We start from the raw sequence: 14962 nt of genomic DNA on the forward strand, positions 1-14962 counted from the left end.
CAGTGGTGGTTTTGCATGACTTATGTGTTTCCCCCGGTCCCTGTCATCTTTAGGTTTCTTTGAAGGCTCAGAGCAGAAGCGGTGAAGGTAGTGGCTGTAATTCCATACTGGCTGAACAAACCATGGTTTCCCTTATGGCTAGTTATTTCCCATACGTATGCTGCCATGGAGTCCATCAGGAAAAGAAAATTACAGTACGTATTTGATAGGAAATTCTCTGTTGTTTTTGGAGCATTTTTCCAGCAGAAAAAATAAATAAACGCTACTAAAACACTCCTAACAGCTTTTTACTAGCTTTTTTCCTACATGTACTGTAAAAACGATAATAAAATGCTAACGCTCCTAAAAAACCATTATTATTACCCAGTGTTTTTTGAGCATAAAAAAATGCTAGTGTGCATGGAGCCTAAGTGTGCTATTCCACTATCCAAATCAGTGGGCCGAGGCTAGAGCCATGACCAAGATGCATTACTTCACTGGAGTAGAAAGAGGTCACTTAATTGAATGACTGAACTAGGAATTCACACATAGGTGTTTAAAGGATAAGTTTACATTTTGGGCAGAATTTCACTTTTCTTAACAAATAGAAGCATTTTCCAATGCCATTTCAGGCCCAGCCATCCCAATGTGCTTTTTTCCCACATACCTTATCCACATGAGGTTTAAAATCTTCTGTTTATTTGAATTTTTTAAAATGATTTTCAGATTCCATCACTTCCTATAGATTATCTCTCAGCATTCGCTTCCTGTAGGTCATCTCCAAGAAGCCTTCACTTCCTTGTTGCATCACAGAAGAGGGTGTTTTAATCACCCTGGACCACACCTCTCTCATTACAATACTACCTTTTACCCACTTTCTTTACAATCTGATTGTACAATCCAGGTCAGAATCCAGAATCCAGAAAGCAAGGTCCGGAACAAGCAGGGTCAGCAACGGAAGATCAGTCAGTACAAACAGGAACATGGATCACAGGAAGCTGAAGAACATCCAGTGATTAGTATACAGCAGAGTTTCCTTTAAATAGGCAGCTTGGTGCCAATGCGAGAAGAGGTGCGCGCTGATGCATGCTGGCGCACAGAAATGTGCCTACGTGTCAGTGAGCACTGGATATTAGCCTGGACTTGTCTGTGTGCTGGTCCACGTGAAAGAGCATTAGCTGCACACGAATGAGCATTAGCTGCACGAGAATTAGCATAGGATGCAGAAGAATTAGCATAGGATGCACTAGTTTTCTGACACAGGTCCCTGCACTACATCATGGGTGTCCCTTGGGCTGCATGTTGCCCCAGGGAGATTAGCATGCAGCCTGAGCCCATCTGAAGGATGCTGGGAAAGGCAGGCAAATGCACATGTGGAGAGATGCTAGGGATGCTGTGAAAAAATAGTTGACAGGTGAAGGGTGAGTGCTAATGAGATCAGCTGGTAAATTCCTTCCTATGTCTTACTGCCTTCTCTGTCCTAAATCTACACACCAACCAGTGATGAAGCTTTCTAAGAAATATATCAAGGGTTAAGGTAAGGCCGTGTTCTCAAAATCAAAGAAAGCTTTTATTTTTCTGCAACTGAGGTACATTATTGGTACATTGGTACATAGGGGAGCTGGTTTTAGAAAAAGAGGTGCCTTTAAACTGTGTATTTAGCTGGAGTGTAGTATCAAGAAGACATTCACTTTTTATTGCTTTGAGCAACCAAGTACTGTACTTTTCTTCACACTACCTTCTAAATAAAAATATTCCAAAAATCACCACCAATGTTTTTATACCACAAGTTTTATTTATTCCAAAATATGGCAAAACAATTATTATAAGCTACAGTGAAGGACCATTTACAGACAATAGCCATACAAAAAAAAATCAGCAAATAAAATAGTAATTATCATATTACTCAGAAAAATGATTAGAAGTACACCAAATATTAGGATTTCTTCATACTGCACTCAGACCAGACAGTATAAGGTCTTTGAATCTGGCCTTGCATATATTCTAGGTTGTTCCCACAGGCATGATGAAAGGCAAAGATTCAATTCTTGCCAGGAAGTCGAAATCTTGCAAATAGATTCCCACTGATAGAAAAACTTGGGTGGTTAAAGGCTTGTATACAAAAAATCGGTCATGACAATTCTTTTGCTTAATCAATGGTAGCTAGATGTGCTCTAAGTAGACATTTAATTTTGTCACAATCTTGCTTGATAAATCACCTCCATTGTCTTAGTATAGCATTTCTCACTTTCAACAAGATCCATGCATCTGAACTAGAACTATTAGCATTTTTTCAAAAGACAATATACCCAGTTAATTATTATATACATACAGTACACATATATAGATTCCATATATGTGGGTAAACTATACTATACTACATTGAGCACCACTATGGACTGTATCAGTCTATATGTAAAGTATTGTCACTTAGAGAATGCTGAATGTGTAAAGTGAAAGATTCCCTTTTACTGACATACAGTATGTCAGTATTTGGTAGAACTGTAGGCAGAACTTTTTTTTTTCATTTTGGATAGAGTAAGGGAGAGTTATAACCCCTGAGAGATTTCCCTTCACTTCCTGTCCCATAGCCAAAACAGGAAGTGAGAGGAAATCTCTGCAAATTATTGGGAATCTCTTGCGGGCACCCAGGTCACAAAAACTAGTGTCTGCATTCAGAGATTTGCCCACTATTACTTTTCTTGGGGAAAATTATTTTCTTTTACTTTAATTTTCTGGGATAATGGTAAACAGGACAAATATAGAAGGTGAATCTCCCTAACAGGAGCACAGACAGCAATACAAACTGGCAGGGGTTTTAATCCCTCTCCACTCTATCCAAAGCTAAAAAATAAATTTTGCCTTTAGTTATACTTGAAGCCTATTAGAAAGGACAGCTCAGATCTACTAAAAAGGCAAGCTGATATATTGATGATTTTGACTGGGAACAATGTCTAACATATCTTTCCTCCTGTTTCTACACCTTCAGCAACAAATTTGCAGTTGCGACAATTATGTTTAACTACAGGTTTACCTGTGTATAATATCCTGGGTATGTGTGGCAAAAAAATCCACTTCACAATACTACTCCAACTATTCACAGCAAAGGCAAAGCTTCACTGACCCAATTCTAGGGTACACAAATGTGCACCCTAAAATGAGACTCAGAAATGTACATGGATAATTATATGTCTGTGCAAATGACAGTAACCAGTAGTGAACAATCAGATTTCAACCTCCTCATTTAATACAAAGTTGTGAAAGGTGAAAGCTGATTCTTTGGGGTACAACACTTTCCATATGGACCAGCTAGATAAGACTAGAATTTCTTGCTATATAATCAATAAACACTCACAGAATACCTAACCGACTGCAGGCCAATAACGGGTAAAAATACCACGATTTTCAAGCCAATTTCCTATATTCTCTTGTACCATAGTGCTTACACTCAGGCAGCTTGAGGTCAAGCATTAACTAACATTGTGACAAATATGTGTAATGCATTCAAGTTTTAAATTCATCATCACTCCTACTATTTCATCATGGTTAACAAAACAACAAGCTAAAAATACAAAATATATTTTAAAAAAAAGTAAAAAACAAAAAATGACATTTGCTGCAAGTGGCATTTACACATACCATGTGTATACCCATCTAGTTTGTTATATGCGTACTTTTTATTCATTATGAAGACTATAACAAGAGCAGAAGCTGCATTTTACACGGCAGGATTTTCCGCTTCACTGGCAATTGCATATTCAGGTTGGTCACTATATTCTCTGACTTCAGGGTTCTCAGAGACCATAAGATTCTGCCTGGCTTGTGCCTCTGGCTCAGCCTGTGCAGTGTTAGTGCCTGAAGATGCTGGCATTGTCCTGTAGAAGAAAGCAGTAAATGTTTCATATGCATCATGCAAAGCAGTATGTAAAATCATATAAAATATACTTAAACACCTACTTAAAATAAACCATTGATTTTCCTTTTTTTGTTACATGTTTGTAATATATTGTATTTGTTATGTATAACCTATATATATGGTATTATATAAGATCATTACTTTCAGGGCTAACGTTTCTTTACCTTCATGCATTCTATTCTATGCTGCTGGCATTAGTAACTAGATAGATGTTTTAACTTTTTTTTTCACAATTCCTGGGTTCTGGCTTAGGCCAGTATGATGTCATACATCCCAGGAGTCATCATGGACATTTTTTCTTTAATCTAGAGGAGGAGGAGGGGCTTTCTCAGCTAAGCATGACCTCCTGCCTGAATGCCTGCCATCTGCCCTTACTTAAGATGGCTGTGGCTAGAAATACTGGGGGGTGGGGGGGGGGGGGGGTTCAAAGTGATTTCTCAACAAAATTAAGCATGGTAACACAAATGGATGAGTGAGTTTGCTGTGAATAAAACAATGAAAGAAATATTGCTCAGATACAGTTTAGTTCTGCTTTAATGCTTTGGCCAGTGCCTAGGACAGTAGGCTACGTACGGCACTGCCAACCAAGCCTTAGAACATGGGTGCTCAACCTGTGGCCCTCCATCTGTTGTGGAACTACAAATCCCATCATGACCCTGCCTTTGGGAGTCATGCTTTTAACCATCAGTCTTGCAGTGCCTCATGGGACTTGTAGTTCCACAACAGCTGGAGGGCCACAGGTTCAGCACCCATACTTTAGAATTTACAAAATGGTAAAATGTGTTTTTTTTCCCCCTGTTCTGGATATTTCTGGCTATGTTTACCAAGGGAACTGTAGGGGGAGAGGGACCTGGTGACGTTTAGCAGAGCCAAAAGACTCACAGTATTCCACTAAACGAAAGCCTTTCTCCTTTGTTCTTGTTTGTGTTTCTAAAGTTAAAACATAGCTGTGAATATACAGAAAACAGCATGCATTCTTCAATAGATTGTTAGAATTAATTATTGCTAAAACAAGTGCATGACTCAAAGGGTAGAGCTTGTACAAAATTCAGGTCTACCAAGGGCAGCATGATGTCTGAATAGAGCCCTGCCCCTACTGTAAATGAACAGAGACCTTATCTTTTATGTATTTATTTCTTGAATAGTATGAGACATTTCTCCAATTCAGTAATGTAAAGCACTGAGGATGTAAGCAGTGCAAGAAAGCACAACAGTCAGTGAAATTTCTTTGTATTGAAGTCAGCAGTTCAGAGATTTCTGATTGCACATCTTATTTGCTCTTTGCTGACCTTTATTGAGTCAGCCAGCTGTATCTCTTCATAAGAAAATAAAAAAAAACAGACAAAAAAACTTTGGTTTGATTATTAGTGGACATTTGAATGTCATCTGTCAGGGCTTACATAATAAACTCCCTTGCAGAGTGAACTCCCTATTGGCTTTTAGTAAATCAACCCCATTGAATTAAAGTGTTACTAAAGCCAGGACCCTGCATTCACTCTGTCTGGACTCCCACAGTACACAGAACATGGAAATTCAATTATTTTAGTAAATATAAACTGCTAAATACCTTCAGAAGTTAGAGCAGTCTTGTACCTATGTTTGGACAGTGCTGATTGGCCCTGTGTTGATCACATGCACTCTCCCAAGAAAAAAAAAACCTGTCTAGCAATACACACTAAACTGAGCATGTGCAGAAGGACTAGGGGTTCAGTCTGTTTTATCAGGTGGACATTTGAACAAGAGGAGGGGCAGAGAAGTCAGGATCAAACAGCTTTTTTAAACAATGCAAAGGATTAACCCACCTTAGGTTCCACAGTGAGTATAACAAGCATGCTTTACCGCATATGCAGACTGATTTTACTGTTGTGGGTTTAGTAACACTTTAAGGTCTCAAAATCTGTGTTTCCTGAAATATAGGTAAGACTTGTTTCCACTAGAACACATGCAATGAGATATGTCACACTGACATGTTTGGAAGATGCCAATTACATTTCTATATGTATCTATAACACAACAAATCTTAACTTCTTGAGTGCAGTTCCATGTTAACAGCTGCCCCGTTCTTATATACGAATCTTATATACTAATATGACAGTACCATTTCTGACACAGTGAGGCATACACATACTGGATTTATATTTCCTTCCAATAAATGAGGACACACATTTGGTTGTTTTGAACTTATGACAAACCTTACAGAATAGTTTTGCTTAATTTTCTTTTCAATTGTGACAAGTGGAAATGCAAAGCAGAAGCAGAAGAAAAAAAGAGAAACTCATTTTGTTATCAATAAATCTTACTTCATTTCAGTGGCTGCTTTGTTTGCTTTGTTCTTCTTCTTTGCTACAAGGAACCAGATAACAACAAAAATGATTGTTGACAAGAGCACTGCCCCAACAACTGCTGCTACGATAATGCCACCTTCACCTGATAAAGGGAAAATATGATTCACTAGGTGTAAGCAGTAATACAATTTTAATCTAATTTGTTTAAAGGACAAGTTCACCGTTTGCAAAAGAGAAAAAAACGCACATTTATTAGCTGGTAAAAAAAATAATATGCAATTATTTTTTTTTCTAAGGGGCCTGCAGAGCATTGCATCCATGATCAGCAAATCACAGGTGCAATCTCAGACTCCTGTGGACTCTCTGCACAGCTGTCTGCCCATACCTCATATGGGCAGGCAGTTACCAGAGAGCAGGAAACTCAATGGACTACAAGAGTGCTCACCAGTGCCCTCACAGGTCATTGAGAACTACAAGCCACCAGCAGCAGTGACTGACAGTACTTGTAGGCATTAATTCGCAGGAAACACATGCATTATTTTCAAATTGTGACAGCGGGTGTGGGGAGAAGATCCCCTGCTTGCTGTCACGGGGAGAGGGGGGAGTGGCTACAGCTCCTAAAAATGGGTGGAAAATGTAACATGTTCCAAAAGGTGAACTTATCCTTTAAAATACAGTTGTGCTCAAAAGTTTGCATATCCTGGCAGAAATTGTAAAATGTTGGCATTGATATTGAAAATATGACTGATCATGCCACAAAATGCTCTTTTATTGAAGGATAATGATCATATGAAGCCATTTGTTATCAAATAGTTGTTTGGCTCCTTTTTAAATCATAATGAGAACAGAAATCACCCAAATGGCCCGGATCAAAAGTTCACATACCCTGGAATGTCTGGCCTTGGTACAGACACACATACAGATACTGAGCCATGGGTATCAGAAAAAAACTGTCAAAAGTCCTGCGTAACAATGTAATGGAACTTTATAAAGATGGAAAAGGACATAAAAAGATGTCCAAAGCCTTGAATATGCCAATCAGTACTGTTAAATCACCTATTAAGAAGTGGAAAGTTCGGGGATCTCTTGATACTAAGCCAAGGTCAGGTAGACCAAGAAAGATTACAGCCACAACTGCCAGAAGAATTGCTCGGGATACAAAGGGAAACCCATAGGTAACCACAAACAAAATGCAGGCTGCTCTGGAAAAAGACAGTGTAGTTGTTTTGAAGGAGCACAATATGATGACACTTCAACAAAAATGAGCTGCATGGTCGAGGTGCCAGAAAGAAGCCTTTACTGCATCAATGACACAAGAAGGCCCGGTTAGGCATGTCAAGGTGTTGTCAGGCATATTGTAACCAAGCTTTTTTGTGGCATTGGTGCAGTAAAAGCTTCTTTCTGGCACCTCGCCCAAAACACTGATTTTTGTTCAAGTATCACCGTATTGTACTCCTTAAAAACAACCACGCCATCTTTTTCCAGAGCAGCCTGTTTTTCTTTTGAGGTTGCCTGTGGGTTTTTCTTTGAATCGTAGACAATTGTTCTGTCAGTTATGGCTGCAATCTTTCTTGGTCAACCTGACCTTGGCTTGGTATCAAGAGATCCCTGAACTTTCCACTTCTTAATAGGTGATTTAACAGTACTGATTGGCATATTCAAGATTTTGGACATCTTTTTATGTCCTTTTCCATCTTTATAAAGTTCCATTACCTTGTGTCGCAGGACTTTTGACAGCTCTTTTCTGATCACCATGGCTCAGTATCTAGCCTAGTCAGTGCTTCCACGTAAGAGCTAACAAACTCATTGATTATTTATACACTGACACTAATTGCAATTTAAAAAGCCACAGATGTGGGACATTAACCTCTAATTGGCATTTTAACCCGTGTGTGTTACCTTGTGTGTCTGTACCAAGGCCAAACATTCCAGGGTATGTAAACTTTTGATCATGGCCATTTGGGTGATTTCTGTTATCATTATGATTTAAAAAGTAGCCAAACAACTATTTGATAATAAATGGCTTCATATGATTGTTATCCTTCAATAAAAGAGCATTTTTTTGGCATGATCAGTCATATTTGCAATATCAAGGCCAACATTTCACAATTTCAGCCAGGGTTTGTAAACTTTTGAGCACAACTGTATATCCAATTATTTGGATGATACTGCTTCTGCGTATCTGATTCAGTGAGTTTGTGATTTTTTTTTTCCTTTCTTCTCATTTACCTTCTTCTTTCTTTGCTTTGTTCTTTTTTTTTAATGTATTTGTTTGAAATATTGGAACTACTAATTGTCATAGCAATTCTGCTTATTTGCAATTTTGATGAAGGTATTTGTCTACCTATGTTGTATGGTTTATTAGTCTACACCCGCCTATGCTCTCACCTCAACGACAACAACCTCCTCGATCCCCTACAGTCCGGCTTCCGTCCCCTACACTCCACCGAAACTGCCTTACTCAAACTCTCCAACGACCTGCTAACCGCCAAAGCTAATGGCCACTATTCAGTGCTCCTACTCCTTGACCTCTCTGCGGCCTTCGACACAGTCGACCACCCCCTCCTCCTCAAAAAACTACACTCCCTCGGCCTCAGAGATTCTGCTCTCTCCTGGCTCTCATCCTACCTGTCACAACGCTCCTTCAGCGTTACCTATAATGCTACCACCTCCCCCTCACTCCCCCTCTCTGTTGGGGTCCCTCAAGGCTCTGTCCTCGGGCCCCTTCTCTTCTCCATCTATACCTCCTCCCTTGGCCAACTCATACACTCTCACGGCTTCAACTACCACCTCTATGCCGACGACACACAAATCTATCTCTCAACCCCCCACCTCACCCCCTTGGTCTCAGCCTGAATCACACACCTACTGAGCGACATATCAGACTGGATGTCGCTCCACTTCCTTAAATTGAACCTCTCCAAAACCGAGTTTCTTGTCTTCCCCCCAGCCCGGACACCACCCCCCATTGATTTCTCCGTCACATCCAACAACGCCACCATCAAACCCGCCCCGCAGGCCAGAGTACTTGGTGTCATTCTGGACTCCAACCTATCCTTCCAGCCCCAAGTCCAATCTTTAACAAACTCGTGCAGACTCCACCTCCGCAACATCGCCAAAATCCGCACGTTCCTAACCCCAGAAACCACTAAACAGCTCATCCACTCCCTCATCATATCACGACTCGACTACTGCAACTCCCTCCTCACTGGCCTGCCTCGCCGCTGGCTATCCCCGCTTCAGTCCATCCTGAATACGGCTGCCAGACTCATTCACCTTTCCAACCGCTCTGTCTCCGCCACCCCCCTCTGCCAATCCCTCCACTGGCTTCCGATTGCGCAACGGATCAAATTCAAAATCCTAACGCTGACGTACAAAGCTGTCCACCATACTGCCCCGAACTACATCACTGACCTAATATCAAAGTACCGCCCAGCATGCACACTCCGCTCCTCACAAGACCTCCTTCTCTCTAGTTCCCTGGTCTCCTCCTCCCATGCCCACCTCCAGGACTTCTCCAGGGTGTCACCCATCCTCTGGAACTCGCTGCCCCAACCCATCAGATTATCACCTACTCTCCTCTCCTTTAGGCGCACCCTGAAAACCCATCTCTTCAGGGAAGCCTACCCCACCCCCTGCTAACTTGCCGACCTCCTCCACTCTTCCTACCACTCCATCCCCCACAGCTATCTCCTCCTGTGCCACCACCCCCTCCCTCCTAGATTGTAAGCTCGAAAGAGCAGGGCCCTCGATCCCCTCATGTTTTGCATTGTATTGGTATTGTTCTGTCACATGTTCTGTCCCCCTTTGTAATGCACAGCGCTGAGCGAACTATTGGCACTTTATAAATACTGTATAATAATAATAATATAATAATCCTTGCCTTAGCTGATAGCATTCCACATCTTCCAATACCATTTCCCAAATCTATATCCCTGCTCATCAGTGCAGTCCCATATCTGACATATCAGTATGGATGTCACACCACTTTCTTAAACTCAATCTTTCCAAAACTGAGCTCATTCACAACCTCACCCCCCCCCCCCCCCCCCACAAACACACACAATACCATGCCCCCTACCGTGACTTCTTCATCCAAATCAATGGCGCAACTATCTGTCCATCTTCTCATAAAAGTGCTAGTTTTAATCCTGGACTCTTTCCTTTAGACCCTAAATCCATGTCACAATCTTGCCATCTCAACCTCCACAACATCTCCAAATTATGCCCCTTAACTAACAGCACCAAAAGGCTACTACATCATTGCCTGGGTTATCTCTCTTTGACTATTGCAACTCCCTCCTCTTTGCCTACTTTTACGTGGGCTATCCCACCTTCAGTCACAGCAGATATGGATGATGTTCTGAGAAACAGAGTGGAAGAGAAGCAACTGGAAAAGGTATTGAAGTGCAAGGACCTGCATAAATACAGCAACTATACTCAATACCATTGATGCAAACCTTAGAGATTGGAACATCATTTTAAAATGTTGGTTGTTTACAGAATGGCCGTTCACCAGCTGTAGAAAAGGGTATTATTGAGGGGGGAGGGGGGATGCAACATCTCTCAGGCTTGGTTCACATATGTGCGGGTGATGCTGCTGTGGATCTGCACAAAAATCCATGCAGCCGCACCACCCACACAGAAGAATGCGGACCCACGGGTGGGTGCCATTAATTCTAACACCACGCCGCCCGCACTGGAAATTGCAACTGCACTGGGAACCGATGTTCCCATGCGGGCTGCAGTTTCCAAAGAAGTGCAGGGACTTCTTCCTTGCATGTCCCGGGGCACGGGAGTCCATTCAAATGAATGGGCTTTCATTCTTTCGCAAAACACGGCCCGCACGGCCGCATATATGTGAATCAGGGCTCAATGTCTCAGCATCAGCAAAAGGATTTCAGGATAAGTGAAGACCAAATCCAACTGGTTCACACTATATCAACATTATTATTATTATTATTATTATTATTATTATTGTTATCGCTGTTTCCATTTTATATTATTATATACACACTATTATTATTATGATTGCTGTTGTCACTGTCAAAGTGAACCTAGCATCACATATATTTTTTCTATTGTACAGCGCTGAGCATATCCTTTGGCGCTATATAAATACTGTATAATAATATAATAATAATAATATTACCGTTTCCTTGTCCTATTGAGATATATCTGTTGACTTACTGTTTATTCTATGTCATCAGAAAATGTTAAGAAGGATTGATTATAAAAAAAAATATATCCAATTATACATGGGTCAGCAAAGCCTTTTAAATATCTAGATTCTGTTTAAAATGTAGCATTCACCCTACCTCATTCCTTGGGTTATAGATTGGCATGAAAAAGTGAACCCAATATTATATAAAGAAAAAGTGAGCCCAATAATAACTACTCTGAACTATCACTGAAATGCCAGCCTATAAAAAAACATCAGTCTCAGTGTATACCTTCTATCCCCCACCCTGTCTATGTCAATGTACTTTCTACAATTTCTTTGTCATCACCTTCTCAATATACCTTCCACCATCCTTCAGCCAGCATCTGTCTTAGTGTACCAGTTAAACTGTTCCCCAAATAGAGACTGAGGAAAGTAACTGTTTTTAATCAGGCAGACCTGCAGTAAAGTAAGTTTACATAATAAACTCAGAAAGAACAAAGGCAGTAGCCCTCATTGAAATAAGTACTGCATTCTTATCTTTGCTCTCAGCACTGTTTTTATGAAATTAGTCTTCAAATGCTACCTACAATAACTCAATGGTACTGGCAATAGCTGAGTGGCTCCCCTAGATCTTTCTAATCTGTAGTTTGGTAAGAATTATAGAATGGGGTAGATTTAATCATTTATGATCTGCCTATAGCAACTAATGATTTGACTAAAGCCAGACCAGGTAACCACTGCTTTGGTAGGTTTCACTTCTAGCAGTCACCTTTCATGTGGGCACTGTCCAGTCCTCAGGTGCCCCCAGGGAATTAAGTGCTGGATTAACTTGTTTTAAAAGGCAAACTAGGAAATGTGAGACTGGCTTTATCGGAGGTGGCAAACAGTGCCAAGTGATAAATAGAAGAAAGATTAAGAGCCCAGAAGTCCAGTAATCTAGTGTCCATGAAGGACTGGACAGTTGTGCTCAGAATCTAAAGTCTTAGCAGAAGTTGGGGCAGACAGAGTTCCATGAAAAAGCCAAAGATCAGGTCCATGAATACAACCTAACAGTGGAGGGAATATTGCAGGGCACAAGAGATATTATTGTATTATGTGCCAAATCTTGACATTTACAGCCCCTACCACACTGCATGGCAGGGGAGATGAGGGAAACCCTAAGGAGTACATTACCTATATTTAGTTCCTGCATCTGTAGTTTTGAATGGTAGTTCAAAGCAGATATGGGCTATACAGAAACTAGGTAACTTGTGGCAACCAGACAGAAATCATCTCTTATTTTTCTGACTGCTCTCAGGGGATAAAAAATGTATTTTTATTGGTCACTCAGAGATAGTGAATGTCCACAATACTGTTTATGTTATCTTTCTACTAACATCATTAGAGATAGAGCTACCTTTTAAAGAGTGAAAGGCAGTGTAACAATACTATACCCCCTGTGTGCAGATCCAGTTCACAGGATGCATTGCCCAAGCTGTTGCTTGCTATGCATCTGTAGTATCCTTCTTCAAATTTAGTCATATTGCCCAGAACTATGATTCCTTCACTCTGCTCTGTAACAAAAATATATATGTATAGTAAAAACAATACAATTAATAAACGAGAGAGAGAGCGAGAGAACTATTATTTATACACATCTATGTATTACAACTTTACCATTTTCACTTACCAACATTTACTGGCAATAGAACATCCTTCTCTACTCTGCTCCAAGTATAGAATGGCCGGGGCATCCCTTGCTTAGAAATGCATAACAGTGTTACACTGTGTCCTACTTCCATATGCCCTTCTATGCTGCAATGTGGGGTAGATGGCGCAACTGGAAGAGATCAGAGATAATAGCATAAATGATTCATATACGATAACTCAAAGTGACCCCAAATTAAAATACAGAAAACAAGGGAACTCACTTGAAATGGAGGAAAATGGAACAAGTGAAGAGGTAAACACACAGTGCAAATACATACAGTACATGTGAAATGTGTTGCTTAGCATGATATGTGTTTTTCTATTCAGCCAGTCTTCTGATTGTTGGTGCCTTACAAGTGGTATAGTCTGGAAAATGCTGTGTAGCCAAAACAATATATCCACTATATCCTGTTTTAGCTTTCCAGCTTCCTATACAATAAATAAACACTGTAATGATAACTGATTTTTGTATGATGAGCAGGCTGGAGGTGAGAAACTGGCACAGGAAGCTGCAAAACTGAACAAGGTAAAAATGGCGGCACCTGGCTGGCAGTGCAACATGGCACACAGGTGTCAACCGCAAGTCTGGCTAATCAGTATCCATAATATAATCTTGATTGCAAATTAATAGGAGAAGGTACTGTACCAGGGTAAAAGAAAGAAGACTTGTTAAAACAAAGTTCTCCTGCGAAACTAATTAAAGGAAACCTTTATTGAAAGAAATGTGGAGGTTGGCATTGCTTATTCCCTTATGAAAATGTCAGCTGTTAGGCTGTCATATTGATCTCCCAGCTTTCATACTTTTTGAGTCAGGAAGTGTAAACAAGCAAGCAGCAAATGAAGTCAGAACAAAGTCATAGAACGTTTGTCAATTAATTAGTACGATAGACAGGCAGCTAATAGTTTCCAAAGTTGGTCAGCAATGGCAGCCTACATATTGCTGCCTGTACAGGTTTTAACTAGTCTTCCCTTTCTAAAGTAAAGATCGTTGTGGAAACCATAACCATAAATGAAAGTTACTCTGTTATACATGTGAATGCACACACACACATTAAATAACAAGAACTGTTAAAGGATTTAAGCATGACCTAAGTACCCTGTACAATCACTTGTATATGCCCCATTCCAATGGGATCTGGAAGATTAGACACCGCACAGGTATAGAATCCAGTATCTTGTGGTTGCATGTTTGAAATAGTTATTGAAGCATTTCCAGTATTATTATAAACGGTCACTCTGTTCTTAAATCTTCCCATTGGGAAGGATTGTCCATTCTCGAAATAGTACACCTAGAACACAAGAAATAAGGGTCAGATCATTTTCAACACCACTTATGATTATTTTCTGTATAATCAGCTTGTAAATGCCACATTGTCCATTTTTAATACCATTTACGAAAGCAGAATATATCCACCTTTAAAAAATATATTGAGTTTATAAAACATGTTCATTGGTTGGATTGGCCTGTGAATGGGATACATTCATTACTGTTTACCCAGCACCTGGGTTACCCAGTCTAATTGAAAATCCAGGAACCAGTACCATTTGCTGTATTTTTAATAAGTCCAGTGGTATTTTTCCTATACCGGAATGGGAGTGATTTATTCACTACTGACGTCTATAAGGAACAGCCGTGCTTGATACTATTATGTCATCCATATTATACCATGTGGAAGAAACATACAGCGTACTTATAAAAAAAAAAAAAGAGACCAAATTTCCAGATCATATATAAATATAATGACAAATCAACTCAGAGATTTTATTAAACTGTTCCGTGCTCAAAACAAGTGCTCTCCCAACTCCACCTCATGCCAATCAAACAGATCACCTTAAGCATAGACCCCCTTAAGTTATAGGAGGTGTAATATCGCTTGATGTATAAAGGTTTAACAATGTCCACAGCCAGGATCAGATGTAGTAACAAAC

The 14962-nt window shown here is 40.1% G+C and overlaps 1 protein-coding gene across 1 annotated transcript in view; it reads right to left on the reverse strand.

Moving 5' to 3' along the window:
• Positions 1 to 1752: 1752 nt before the first annotated feature.
• Positions 1753 to 14962, reverse strand: part of VSIG1 (V-set and immunoglobulin domain containing 1) — a 28573-nt gene continuing 15363 nt past the window's right edge. Inside the window, exons 3-7 of the mRNA XM_089678304.1 lie at positions 14130 to 14322; positions 13014 to 13163; positions 12778 to 12897; positions 6196 to 6322; positions 1753 to 3854 (exon numbers count right to left, since the gene is read on the reverse strand). Of these exons, the coding sequence (XP_089534430.1) occupies positions 3698 to 3854; positions 6196 to 6322; positions 12778 to 12897; positions 13014 to 13163; positions 14130 to 14322 (747 nt within the window). The 3' untranslated portion in view covers positions 1753 to 3697. The remainder of the gene's footprint in view (positions 3855 to 6195; positions 6323 to 12777; positions 12898 to 13013; positions 13164 to 14129; positions 14323 to 14962) is intronic.

This window comes from Staurois parvus, unplaced genomic scaffold, assembly GCF_062004578.1.
Source record: "Staurois parvus isolate SC_StPar_1 unplaced genomic scaffold, SC_StPar_1.0 ptg000202l, whole genome shotgun sequence".
Classification (NCBI taxonomy): Eukaryota; Metazoa; Chordata; class Amphibia; order Anura; family Ranidae; genus Staurois; species Staurois parvus.